The sequence below is a fragment of the Podarcis cretensis genome (assembly GCF_951804945.1).
Source record: "Podarcis cretensis genome assembly, chromosome: 3".
Taxonomy (NCBI): Eukaryota; Metazoa; Chordata; class Lepidosauria; order Squamata; family Lacertidae; genus Podarcis; species Podarcis cretensis.
This window is the reverse complement of record NC_137172.1, coordinates 82630651-82645110: the sequence shown is the minus strand read 5'-3', so window position 1 is coordinate 82645110 and position 14460 is coordinate 82630651. Positions and strand designations below refer to the sequence as shown.

At 42.8% G+C, this 14460-nt stretch overlaps 1 protein-coding gene across 2 annotated transcripts; it reads left to right on the top strand.

The window, feature by feature from the left end:
• Positions 1–849: 849 nt before the first annotated feature.
• On the top strand, positions 850–13445 carry SLC35A1 (solute carrier family 35 member A1). Of its 2 annotated transcripts, none has more exons than XM_079970554.1 (8): positions 850–994; positions 4155–4332; positions 7627–7786; positions 8841–8993; positions 9793–9859; positions 11143–11319; positions 12554–12688; positions 13006–13445. In XM_079970554.1, the coding sequence occupies exons 1-8, from the start codon at positions 979–981 to the stop codon at positions 13134–13136; spliced, it is 1017 nt and encodes a 338-aa protein (XP_079826680.1). In that variant the 5' UTR covers positions 850–978; the 3' UTR covers positions 13137–13445. The 2 variants fall into 2 exon arrangements, with proteins under 2 accessions (XP_079826680.1, XP_079826681.1); XM_079970555.1 differs by lacking the exon at positions 850–994 and adding an exon at positions 1461–1579.
• Positions 13446–14460: the final 1015 nt, after the last annotated feature.

Genomic DNA, 14460 nt, shown 5'->3' with positions numbered 1-14460 from the left:
TTCATTGTGTCTCATTCTTTGTTCTATTATTTCAAAGGCAATCTTTGTATCATTAATGGGGCCAGATGAAAGGTATCATGGGTAAGTTGAGTCTTCTATCCCCAGCCTTGTCCCATTGTAGCGTCCTGTATTGGAAGGTGCAGTACTAGCTATATTTGTGGACTGCTATTCCTCACCATGCAATGCTCCCAGCTATCCTGTGTCAATCTTAGCAATTAGCCCTCCCATTCTGAACACCTTTTTTTCCTTCTTTTTGAGGGGACAACGGGAAATTCACTTTTCCTTTGGTCTTGGATTTCATCTTAAGAAATATTTCGCATGACTGTAATTGTGCTAAAGACACCGAAATTCTGGTTCCTTGAGGCCTGACTGTAAAGTAGTGAAGAAATCTAGAATTTTAATGCCGGTGTTTCCTGCTTGGAAACCAAAGGCAGCGGCAAAGTCCCAACTTTTCCTAACTTGGGAATCATTCTGCATTGAAATTATTTTGCGTATTTATTTGAACATTTTAAGAAATTCCCGGCAGTAGAGCCCGTTATCCCTATATTGCTACAGCAAGCTGGAGGCGGCAGTGAGTGGAAGAGCGTGGCTTGGGGGGTTAAAAAGAAAACAAAATTAGCAATTACATATAAAAGCTCTTTATATATGTGTGTGTGAGAGAGATCTATAGCTATATACAAATCACAAATTAATAGCGCGTAGGTATGATACTGTAGTGCAGAGTAACGTGCTATATACGTGAAAGTATCCACTATGAACTCATGTAACGTTTCAAACCGGGGCAGGCTGCGCGCGCACGCGATACCCTCCTCCTGCATACATTCCCTTGGCTTCCGGCGGAAGTAACGACGCATCCTGCGCTCCAACCATAGAGCGGCTAGTCCGCTCTAGCCTTCCGACGGTTGCTCTCTCTGGTATGCTGGGAGGCTTGGAGGGGCGGGCTTGAGCGCTTGCCGAGACGGATTCCTTTTGGATACCATGGCGCCTCCGAAAGGTGAGTGAGAAGCAGCCTGCCGCCGCCGACGCCGACGCCGGTTTCCCCGTTAAGCGTAAATGGAACAGTCCGTTCTACTGAGGCAAATAGCCAGGCGTCGTCCAGTTACTTGGAAGGCGGGGGGGGGGGGATGTGAAGTGGGGCGGGGGGCAGTTTGGAGACCTTCTGCCTGAAAAGGCGAGCGCGGAGGTGGCTGGCTCCGGAGGCAACAAAACCGGCCCGGCTGCCTGGCAGCTCTGCTGGGAAGCGGCTGTCGCTCAGCGTCTCTCTCTGCTCTTGTGTCAAGCAGGCGAAATAGCAGAAGGTCCCTCGATGGAAGATAATGCTCCCTCCCCTTCCTGCTCCTCTTTAAAGACATGGCAGGTCGGGGTCTCGCCAGGATTTGGGGAGGGGGGGCTGAACCCCAAATGTTAATTATAACGAGTTTCCGCTCCCCGTTCCCTCTCCTTCAGGTTGCTTAGGCGAAAGAATAGCCCCCCTTGCACCTCCCTTCGAGCATGGAAATAATTGCTGACTTTGTCTGTGAACAAAGACTTGGAAACCTTTAAGCAGCCGCGTCTGGCATCATCCTCTCCTGCAAACGGTGTACGATGATGCTCTTGTGTCACTCACTTGGCAACGTATTGTAATGGCTGTTCTTGTGCAATGACCCTGGTCCAGAAGGCAAGCTCTTCCTCTAGATCCATGTGTACAGTGGTACCTCAGGTTACATACGCTTCAGGTGACATACGCTTCAGGTTACAGCCTCCGCTAACCCAGAAATAGTGCTTCAGGATGAGAACAAAAATCGTGCTCTGGTGGCGCGGCAGCAGCAGGAGGCCCCATTAGCTAAAGTGGTGCTTCAGGTAAAGAACAGTTTCAGGTTAAGAACTGACTTCCAGAACGAATTAAGTACTTAACCCGAGGTACCACTGTATTTATTAATCGGTCTGAAATGCTAGGACAGATGTTTTCACATTAGAAAATAAATGCATCCAGGGATACATGAAATTGTAATGCAAGAAGTGGCTTGCCTATCGTGGTGTTAGAAACGTGCTTTCTCCCATTTCTGAAAAATGGGGCCGAATAGACTTATTTACGCAAGCACTGTTGTGTGTGTGTTGTCATAAGGATGTTAGATGATCTCTGTTGGATCAGGCCAATGGACCATCTATTCCAACATCTTGTTCTCACAGAGGCCAACCAGATGCCTATGGAAAGCCTGCAGGTAGGACCCAAGGGCGACAGCACTCTTCTCATGATTCCCAGTATGATATTCAGAGGAATAGTGCCTTCTACAGTGGAGGTACAATAGCTAATAGCCATTGATGGGTTTGTCCTCCATGAATTTGCCTGTTCTTTTTTTTAAAAAAAGCAATCTGAGATGGTGACCATCGGGTTACAGACACTTCAGGTTACAGACTCTGCTAACCCAGAAATAGTACCTCGGGTTAAGAACTTTGCTTCAGGATGAGAACAGAAATTGTGCTCTGGAGGTGCGGCAGCAGTGGGAGGCCCCATTAGCTAAAGGTACCTCAGGTTGAGAACAGTTTCTGGTTAAGAATGGATCTCCAGAATGAATTAAGTTCTTAACCCGAAGTACCACTGTATATGTGCTGCCTGAAGAAGTGCTTTCTTTTGTCTGCCCCGAAGCTTCCAACATTGAGCTTCCTTGGATGGCCCTGGGTTTCTACGATGAGAGAGGAATCTGCTTTCCCTACACAGTGATAATTGCATCTTTTGCAGATAATTCTGCTGTTTGCATTTAGCTTGATATACACCCAAATTAGGCTGAAGGAAATAGAGTTATATCTCTATCAGGGTGTACTCAGTTTAAATTATTGCAACAGTGCATCTATAATTGTACCTTGCAGGGATGTTTACACAGGCAAGGTGATAGTATGAGTAACAGGATTTAGTAATTCCCAGTCATATCATAATGTGGTGTAATGATTCAGGCATTCACTGTTGAGTTAATAAAGAAATAAAAGTTTATACAGATAAAGATAAATTGTTTAATCAACAGTCTGATTCAACTGTAACTATGTTATTTTTGGTGGCCAGAGACTAGATGATGGCTGTTCTACTATACATCTCTCCTATGAAGAATCTGAAGTTCCTTGATTAGTAGCTTCTTATTTGCTGATCCTAAAATCAGCATGTGGAAATAATTTCATTTATTTCTGTTGGCCTTTGGTTTCACGTAGAGTTATAGGTGCCAGATGAGGTACCATTTTGAAAATAGCCTACATTTATCTAGACTAGAGCTTTCCAAACTGTGTGTCGTGACATGTTAGTGTGTCAGCTGCAGTGTGTCAGTGTGTCACGCAAACACTCCCCACCCCCCTCTCAGGGCTGGAAAGGGGTTAATTTAACCTCCAGTTTGCTAATAAAACTGAATTACTGTGTCACAAAATGATGCATATCTAAAAAGTGTGCCACGAACATGAAAAGTTTGGAAACCTCTGATCTAGACAGCCAGGAGTAGGATAAAGCACTTTCCTGCACCAGTTTGAAGGACCTTTGAGCCCTGGCCCCACATTTGCTCTTCTGACGGGATGAGCAGGACTACTTTGGCATGCTAATCAATGAATCAATTGGTTAATGCTTATCAATTAAACAATTAATTAAATGTATATCCCTCCGTCCCAAAGGAGCCCAGGGCAAACACACTAGTGATAAACCAATACAGTTAAAAATAAAACAAAACATGTTTAAAACATCCCAAACCAATGAAAAACATCTGAAAGTAGTAACATACTCTCACAGCTAATAATTTCAGAGTTGCCACGAACAGTATCTTTTGGCCATCCTTGGTAAACAGGAACATTTTAAAGTTCCTCCTGAAACTTAATTGTGAAGGAGACAGATGTGCCTTGCCAGGGAGGGTGTTCCACAAATGAGGAAGCCACCACCAAGAAGGCCCTATCATAAGTCAGTGCCAACAAGGCATCCCCTAGTGGTGGCACCACCAACGAAGTCACCTGCAGGTTTTAGGGTGCAAATCCTTCTAATGGTTAACCGTAATGTTTCTGCAGCAGGCCTGCCATAGCTTTTTGAATATAGAATGCTCCTGTTTTAAACCCTGTTTTCTAAGGACCAAACAGCAAACATAACTTCACTGTAGTTGTCAAGGTGGTTCACGTCTTGTGTCCAATAGAGCGATGCTTTTGTTTTTCAGAAAATGTCAGCTTGCTTTTTAAGTTGTACTGCTTGACGGTGATGACCTTGGTGGCTGCAACGTACACAGTAGCTTTGCGGTACACGAGAACAACAGAAACAGTTTTATACTTTTCAACTACAGCTGTCTGTATTACAGAAGTTATCAAGCTATTCCTAAGTTTGGGCATTTTAGCAAAGTAAGTATAAATGTCGATGAGTAAATTGGAGTGGCGTATTTGCTCTTTTTTCTGATTCTTTTATTTTACTTGTTTTCTTTCTTGCTATGGTTCAGGTGGACTGTGTTAGGCTTCTGTGAGCAGGTGGTATCAGAGGAATCCTTCTCGAAAAGATTGGTTTTGAAACAAGTGAAAACATGCACATTTTAGTTTCCTAATCTCTCTTATGAATAGGTGTCACTGCCTTGAGTTCATTGCTTTGGATAAAGTTCAGAAGTCTGTGTAAATTAAATATGGATGCTTGGCTGGCAGGTTTCTGGGTTGGTGTAGGCAGGAGTCTTCAGAGTCATTCAAGAAGAACTTGTATTCTCACTAAGGTGGCATTTAAGGATTAGAAGCAATCCTCTGAACCATGTTGACCTGTCCTCCCTCAAATATGCCTATGATGTTCTTGAAGGGTTCGCAATCACAGGGCACTTATTACTTCTTTTAGCCTACACAGAAACTATTCAAATGGCTTCTACCGCATGCTGGTAACATATGAATAATTGACTCTTTTTTTGTCTTTTAATGGGACCCCAGGTCTGCTGCCTCATCTTGTGTAATGGTAGAACTGGCCTTGAGCCTCATGGTGGGATGCTTGGGCACTTTCAGTAATAGTCACTGTTCTTGCTGTATCTTGTAACGTGGTACAGTGGTGCAGCCTTGGCTAGGAATTTCTCTAGCCTCTCTGTCTCTCAGAGCCTCAATATTTCCCCAAATCTGTGAGTTTATAAAGGTTGTTTATGAAACTCTAGCTTATTCAGTAACATGCTCTGCAGCAAGGGGCCCTCCAGCTCCCATAATCTCTGGCCATTGGTCATTCTGGCAGAGGCTGATGGGAGTTGTAGTCCAGCAACAGCTGGAAGGTCACAGGTTTCCCACTGCTTACTTAAATCATGGTTAAGTGTAGACTGCAAATTGCAAAGTAGAACTTCTGTCCTGAAGTGGGTTTGCTAATCTTGGTCTCGTTCTGTCATGGTGGGTGGGGCCACCCACCTGTCAATTACCTGATGTCACAATGATGGTGCTATAAAGTGCCCGAGGCTTTGGCTTTACCACCCATCAGCTTTTTGCAGGCACTGGGTGTGTGGGTGAATTCCCCGCAGGGAGCTCAGTAAAGCACAGCCTTATCCAACAAGTGAAGAGTGGTAGAGTCAAAATCTGATTTTTCTTTTGCCAATGCACAATTGGGAACGCATGTTAAGGCTCCCAAATATGAATTGGCAGCTGTGCCTCTATCCGCCCCACACCTGACAACACAGGTCATGTCAGGTATGAGGCAAGCAGGTGAGTGTGGTTTTGGGGAAAACTACCTCTAAGGCCAAAATTGAATCCCTGGGGGGCAAAGTTTGGCCAATGAGGTAGAAGTTGTCCACCACAGAATATGGGACAGAACCTGGGAAAGAGTTTAGTTCTGCAGGCTGATATAACCTCTGGTTTGTGCTAACCTTGGTTGAACTTTTTTTCTGAATTCAGCATTTGTCTTTTTGAATAAAAATCAGTTTGCCTTTTTGAATAAGCCAGCAGTCAGTCAGACTTAATCTCTTCTCCTGCAGTTGTCTTTGCCGCCCTCACCTCTACTTTCCAACAGATGTAATCTAATATGCGTAAATGTTTTATTCCCCTTCTCTTGCAGTTGTGTCCCATTCGCTTCCTTTGTAAAGTCAGCTGAGAAGCACACGTTAGAACGGTGGGGGCTGATATGAGGGAGTGTTTAATCCCGGGTGTTCTCTGTGTTCAAAGTGAAGCAATCTTCTCCTTAACACTGCTAGATCCCAGAGTTGAGTCTCAAGGGGCAAAAAGTAGGTCACCAGTTATGAGTATCTTTTCTGAGGCCTGGTTTCAGCTGCATAATCACTTTAGTCACCCTGTAATTATGAGGGCCATATGAAAAAAAATGACATTTCATGCTGTGCTGACTCCAAATACATAATTACTATCCTATCAAATTCAGAAATGACATAGATTCTTGAAATTGGGTCCCAGGAAAGCCCAACTTTCCTGGCAGGTATAATTTAAACAAGCAAGTCACAAGCAATGGCTTGGACTTTTAAAATATAGAGATAGCATTGACACGAAGAGGCTGTCCTCATTTTCATCACAGGAGGTAGATATAATGGGAAATGGCTTTCTTGCTGTTTCACAATATATGGTGACATGTCATACTGTACTGGATTTTGTGAGATTGTGTATTTTGCAATTTTCCTGTACATACAATGGCCGTGTACAGGCTCTTTTACTTTTGTTCTCCCAGATCTCTGGTTCTCATTCAGGGGTAATTTCACATGCACAGGAGTAAAGACAGTGTTCCTCTGCCTTCCCGCCCTGTTTTGTTTTGTTGGTTTTTTTTTTTTTTGCATACACTACAAAATTACGGAGGCGGATAAAATACATTTGTGAAGCCATTCCTTTTTGCAGCAGGAACAGGACTGCTGACATCTCAGGTGGCTAAAATTAGGCCATCAAAGTGATGTACTGTATAAGATAAAAATCCTGAGATTCACCTAATGTAGAATTGCCATATGTCCGGAATTTCCCGGACATAGCCAGTATTTGGGCCTCACAAACAGTGTCCAGGCGGAAATCACTTAAATGTCTGGGAAAATCCAGATGTAAGGCAGCCTATGTCAGAAGTATAGATTTTGGCAAATTTCATTTATAACAATAATAATAAATTTCATTTTTATAAAAAGCTCAATAACTTTGCCAAAAAAAGCTCACTTTTTGAAATATGGCAACCCTACCTGATGAGCCACAACAGAGGACAGCTGCACAGCTTCTGCTGTTTTTATGGTGCCTTGAAATGGTATGTAAAGGGTGATACATAAATTTAATTAATTAAGTACTTTAAAAATCTGCCTTACTGCAACATTTAGAGGAAGTTTTAAAACCAACCAACCCAACCGAATGTTGTCTTCATTTCAGCACTGCCAACTGGAATGTCTGGTTTGCATTCTGTCACCGTCATGGCAGTTACAGTCTTTGTTTGCCTTGCGGAAGGAGGAAGAATGTGGATCTTAAGCTTTCCAGGAGACGCAGCACGACTCTCCTTCCTCTAGTTGGCTTCTGCTTTTCTCTTTTTTTTGGAGGGCCTCAATATTGATACATGATAGGAAGCGGGTGTTGTTGACTAGCTCATCCTGACAGCTGAGAGGTTGTGGGGCTAGGCCTCTGTTGGGCTATTTCTGGATTGTTCTTGTTCTGCTGTACTGTTGTCAAGCAGCTACAGTCATATTTGTGCTCAGAACATCTTCTTTTTAAAATGTTTTCCAGAGAGACTGGAAGCCCGGGTAGACTATTGACATCTTTAAAAGAAAATGTCTTGGGCAGCCCTAAAGAGCTACTCAAATTAAGCGTTCCATCTCTTGTCTATGCCATCCAGAACAACATGGCCTTCCTGGCTCTTAGCAATTTGGATGCAGCCGTTTACCAGGTAATGGTTGATGTTTGGAAGCTAGATGCAGTCTCCCTAACCCTTACCAGGCCACACTCCTCATTGGTCCTGCTTTGTAGCCACTGTGAGTGTTCTTTCCTGCTTAGAACGAGCCCTGGAACTCTGACCACTCTTTGTGCTTGTCTGGGAGAGAAAGATTTTAATGTGCCTGGAAACACACCTACAGTACAAAGGTGAAATTAGCATTCCATCAATCAATCTTTATTGCGGTCATAGTCCAGGCAATAGAAAGAAATTAACATTAGTTTCAATCAATCAATCAATCAATCAATCAATCAATCAAGTCCACCACCCTCTACAATGCAGGAATCTCAACTAAAGGTTCCAATCTCTGCTTAGAAACCTCAAAGGAAAAGAATGGCAGATGAAGATAATGGACTTTTCGGAGCTAGCCGACCTGACCGGAAGAGTCCGCAACCAGAATGAAGAGGAGTACCAGGAAGAATGGATGAAATTTAATCATTATTTAGTTAAATACGTCAAGTTAAACTAATTGGAAAAAGCTTGCAATTACCAGTTAGGCTTAGGATTTAAATAAGTAATGTGATGAATTATTATGTTTAATACTGAATTGGGAAGAAAGACGGATGTTAAGTGATTAAGAGTTCAAGAACCTTGATTGGAAAACCGTTAAAATGATGTGCATTGAAATCCAACTAGGGGGATACAAGGAAGTCACTTAACAATGTTAAGAAGATTAGTTTTAATAAAGATATGATTTATGTTTGTTTGTGTATTTGTTAGTGTGTTTAATTTTGTGAAAACCCAATAATTTTTTTTTGAAAAAAATAGAAACCTCAAAGGAAGGAGTGTCCACAACCTCCCGAGGGAGTCCATTCCATTGTCAAACAGCTTTTACTGTCAGAAAGTTCTTTCTGATGTTTCATTGTATTACATTGTTGTTATAATGGTTGTGTTATATTGTTGTTATTAAATAAAGCAGGTTAGATATTAAACAGATTGTCTTTCTGCCCTTTTCCTAATACCTTGCCCATAGCTAAATGAAACATGCCCTTTCTTTCCGGCTTCCTAGGTGACCTATCAGTTAAAGATCCCATGTACTGCTTTATGTACAGTCTTGATGCTGAACCGCTCTCTCAGCAAACTGCAGTGGTTCTCAGTCTTTATGTTGTGTGGTGGAGTCACGCTTGTTCAGTGGAAGCCAGCTCAAGCCACAAAAGTCCAGGTAAAGTTGATCACTGGGAGCCTTTCTCCATATCTGCTTTCTGAAATAAGTTTCTTGTGCACTAAGTTGCATAATCTTACCCTAAGGGCGTTGTGAAAGAGTATACTCCGGGGGGGGGGGGATTGCAGCCCTCCTGATGTTTCTCTACTGCAGCCTCTATCTTAATCAGGATGTCCTTTCCACACTGTAGGAATTGGGCCTTCTGTGTGTTGGCATCTGCCTTTCGGAAGCCCCTCCCTTTGAATATGAGACAGGCACTGTCTGTTGCCTTTTTGATGCCTACTTGAAGGCCTTCAACAAGCCTTCAACAAGTTGAGACCTTTCCCAGTCCACATCTGTATTGGAACCATTTTTAAGATGTTCTTCAGATTTTGTTTTTTTACTGTTTTAGCACTTGTTTACCACCTTACGGTCCTCTGGGAGAAAGGGTAGTATATAAATGTAAATTAAGTAAGTAAGCAAGTAAGTGAATGAATGAACAAATGTCCTCATTGCATTTCAAGAATTAGCTAAGCTGTGGTATCCTGCAGTGGCTGGTTGAATTAGCAGGAGAGGAAAGGAAGGAGAAGCTCTGTTGAGTGATGACCGCCTGTGCTACATTGGCTCTCACCCTCTTTTCCCCAGAGACAATTGAGCACACTGAGAGTCAAATTCTGTAGTGCTGCTTGCATAGCACTGGCAGATGTTGCCAGATGGCCTAAGTCATCTTTTGTTGTTGCAGTAAATGAACGATCTGGCTTGACTTCTGGAAGTGACTGCAGCTATAAATAAACTTCCTCTGTTTTTATTTGTTCTTTAGATGGAGCAGAGTCCATTGATAGGCTTCGGTGCAATAGCCATTGCTGTTTTATGTTCAGGATTTGCAGGTAAAATCTTGTAGTTAGTTATCTTCAAGTAGCAGGCATTTATCTGTGACTGTGGCTAGTCCGACAGCGAAGGCCCCCTCTTACTTTACCTTGCCAGCTCAGAAAACACCATAGCACAGCTCCTTCCCATCCTTCTCAGGTAACATGGGAGAAGCTCTGGGAAGTGTCTTGGGTCACATCCACACCATACATTTAAAGCACTCTTATACCACTTTTGGGATGCGGGTGGCGCTGTGGTGTAAACCACTGAGCCTTGGGCTTGACGATCGGAAGGTCAGCAGTTTGAATCCCCATGACAGGGTGAGCTCCTGTTGTTTAGTCCCAGCTCCTGCCAACCTAGCAGTTTGAAAGCACGTCAAAGTGCAAGTAGATAAATAGGTACCGCTCTGGCGGGAAGGTAAACAGTGTTTCCGTGCGTTGCTCTGGTTTCGCGAGAAGCGGGTTAGTCATGCTGGCCACATGACCCAAAAAACTGTCTGCGGACAAACGCTGGCTTCCTCGGCCAGTAAAGCGAGATGAGTGCTGCAACCCGAGAGTCATTTGTGACTGGACTTAACTGTCAGGGGTCCTTTACCTTTTTATACCACTTTAGCGGCCATTGCTTCCCCAAAAGAATCCTGAGGACTGTAAGATGTTTGTTGTGCAGCTACAATTCCCAGCGCCCTGAACAAACCCAGTGCCCAGGAGCCTTTGGGGGAAACCAAAACTGTTAAGAATGGTGTAAGAGTGCTTTAAGTGTACAGTGGTACCTCGGGTTACATACACTTCAGGTTACAGACTCCGCTAACCCAGAAGTAGTACCTCGGGTTAAGAACTTTGCTTCAGGATGAGAACAGAAATTCTGCTGTGGCAGCAGCAGGTGGCCCCATTAGCTAAAGTGGTGCTTCAGGTTAAGAACACTTTCAGGTTAAGAACAGACCTCCGGAACGAATTAAGTACTTAACCTGAGGTACCACTGTACATTGTAGATGTGACCTATATCGTAGCTCAGGTCTGCTCAGCCTAGGTCTCTTTTGTAAGACAACTCCTATCATCTCTGAACATTAGCTCTACCTGTTAGGGCGAATGGGACTCAGGTGACAACACCTGCTGGAGGTTGGGGAGGGCTGCTGTAGCTGTTCCCCACCTCAGCATCACCTCCCACAAACTTGTACGGTCGGAAGATGGTGCAAGTTGACCCTGGGTTTCTTATCTCTGTGGTGTGCGGTAAATTACCTAAATCAAAATTTAATATATGGCAGGAGCTGTACATTGTTTCATCTCTCCCTTCCCTTCCCTTTCAGGGGTATATTTTGAGAAAGTGCTAAAGAGTTCAGATACATCTTTATGGGTCAGGAACATTCAGCTGTACCTCTCTGGGATTGTAGTGACCTTGGTTGGTGTCTACATGTCTGATGGCGTTAACGTAATGGAAAAGGGCTTCTTTTATGGCTATACCCGTTACGTCTGGTTTGTCATCTGTAAGTATCTGATTGCCTTTTATCTTCAGTTCTACTTTTTTCTTCTTCAAGCTGGGGCCAGGGGTGTATGAGATCAGCTTGGGGAACATATGGGGCAGAGACATCACTGAGCACAGCAAATTAAATTCACAGTGGTCTACTGTCCTGCAGGAAATAATTCGGAAGCATGCGCTTTCCAGGGGTGTCTGAATATTGGCAAGAACTTAAGAATCATGGGGTGACTATCAGCTAGACTGCATGAAAGGGATTAGGGATACAGGAAGAGACAGGCCTTATTTCCTGGGTTACAGAGAAATAAGTATTCAAGGTTAAGACTAACGGTTGTGCTGGCTTTCCAAAGGGACGTTGGGTAGCATAAGAAATGGAGGCCATGTCAGGTAGGGCAGGTTAGTCACACTGGTTCCATTCAGAGAATAAGCCAAGATGTAAACATTTCCTTGATATGCAGACCCCTCACCTGTCCAGAAATCAAACCAGGACATTGCTAACCATCATTTCCTATTTTGTCTGAAGTCCAAAACTTGAGTTACAAGCTTCGGAACAAGCCAGGATCCTAAACCAACTCCAATCCATGGTTAAGCTTCTGAAGCACCGTTTCCCAGTTTGGACATGGGGAACTGTGATTAATTGGACACTTCCTGGTTTGATTGGCTGTGCCATGTACAAGTGTCAGTGTGTATAGGAAAAAAGTCTTGTTTGGATCTTAGTGTAGACTTTGATCTCGCCCATCCTTGCTTCCTGCTGTCGTATGTTGCTGAATCGGCTGTTTATGTTTCCATATTGAACAGACTGGAATTAAAAGTTCTCTTGCGGCCCGTACTTGAGACAAGCACCAGCAAATATGGGCTCTAGATGTGCTGTGTTGAATCTTGCTGGCTGATGTCCAAGGATAGCCATACTCAAGAGCAGACCCATTTAAATCCATTGACTTACTTAGGTATTGCCCCATGACATTTAGGTCAGTCTTGTAGGGATGTAAACAGCATTGCTGGTGCAAGCTAATAGGTATAGACTAATACCAGGTTAGGTGTCCCATGAGACAAGGGTATACCATACTGGAACACAAATTTATTCCCCTAATGAGGTTGTGATACATGTCCCAAATGGACAGTATCTTCCATCCTTCAAAAGTTTTGCTATAAAAGGTATTTTCTTATTCGTTTCTTTAAACCCATATGGTAAGAAAAAGATGCCAGACACTTCATTAACAGGGATATATCCTTTTGCTGTCTAGTCCTTTCCAGCGTTGGAGGTCTCTACACTTCAGTTGTTGTTAAGTACACCGACAACATTATGAAAGGTTTTTCTGCAGCTGCTGCCATCGTTCTCTCAACCGTTGCCTCGGTCCTCCTCTTTGGCTTACAGATAAGTACGTTGCTTTTGGCCATTGTCCACAATCCTAGGTGACGCTCCTTTGGTGCGGGCTTGAATAACTGTTGTCAGCTAATTGTATTATTGTATAATATTATAATCTGATGTTGTCGGCCCACAAACAAATTAGCAAGGGTTAACATTTCAAAGCTGACAGCATCTACTATTATTGCCAGATGGGATGAAGCTTAAAGGTGAATTTAAATATGAAGTACACAGCAATCTGATAACGAGTTTCATATTAAAAAAAGTATTCTAGAGTTTCTGTTTGGATCAGTGTGCTTTAAACCATGTGCTTTATGTTTTTCCCTTTAGCCATCACCTTCTCTCTCGGTGCCCTCCTTGTATGCATCTCAATATACCTGTATGGACTGCCTCGACAAGACACCACAAAAATCCAGCCAGCAGAAGCAAAAGGGTCAAAAGAAAATCTTATTAGTGTGTGATGTTTTGCATCATGAAGAATAGAAAAAGACAATCTAAAGACTTGACATGAGTGTTTGTTCCCTTCTTTTTCTTTTTTTTTAAAAAAGCCTTAAACTGGTAATGCAAGATTGTTTGAATTAAAAGTGAAGTAACTCATTAGTGAAATGAAGGATTACACTGGAGCATGGAAACTTCGCTAAACTGTTAAGCACTGCTTTTCGTGTTGGACTATGAAGAGTCTGTTCACCAAGAAGAATGAAGAAATTGAATGTGCAGTTTTTAAATATATATATTGTATATAAAATAAAGGGGAATGCCATTGGAATTCACTTTGATGAAACATGTATAATAGGGATTCTCTTCACGTGTTCTTGTAAGGAAAGGTGCTACATTTACTAACTAAATTGTTGATTCAGTCTTAAAATATCTCAATCAGATTCTCAAACACACAGTACAACACATCCCAGTACAGTGGTACCTCGGGTTACATACGCTTCAGGTCACATACGCTTCAGGTTACAGACTCCGCTAACCCAGAAATAGTACCTCGGGTTAAGAACTTTGCTTCAGGCTGAGAACAGAAATCTTGCTCCGGCGGCACAGCGGCCCCATTAGCTAAAGCGGTGCTTCAGGTTAAGAACAGTTTCAGGTTAAGAACGGACCTCCAGAACGAATTAAGTACTTAACCCGAGGTACCATTGTATCTGCTTGTGCCTTGGCTTTCATATTGTCATACTGAACTACTCCGATAATTAGCTAGCTGTCGTAGCCAAAATGAAACCAAGATGAGTGTTGTGAGGGGAAGTGGGGTGTGTGGGAACAGAATGCTGTCATCTGATTGTTGAAGTGAACATAGGTGTAGCTGAAATGGATTCTATGTCTTTTAAGCTTTTGATCTGCTGAATCCACTCTGCGAAAGCAGGAAGGAAAAAAATGAAGCTGCTGCTCGTAAGAGGATTTTTTTCTGTTGTGACTGGGTTTTTAATATCATTTTCTATAATACTTATGCTTTTGTTGCACATCTAATATTCTGAGAGTGCTAAATAATTTTTTGTGCAAGTTAGGTAGTGCAGAGTTCATTTGGGTTTGAGCCCTTTGTTCTTGCATCAAATAAAATTTAATGGGGGTGGGACAGTATTTAATGCTACTTAATGTAGTTTTTCATTTTTGTCAACTTAATCCAACACTGAAATTCATGAAGGACGGTGTTTTGATTTAGCTTTTCTGCAGCTTTGTAAAGATGTAAAGTTGATAATTAAACAATTAGGAGTGTGTAAGCTTCTCAAGTGGAGAAACTAAGACTGGAAAGGAGGTCTTAAATTCTAGACATGGCAATCTAAGGGG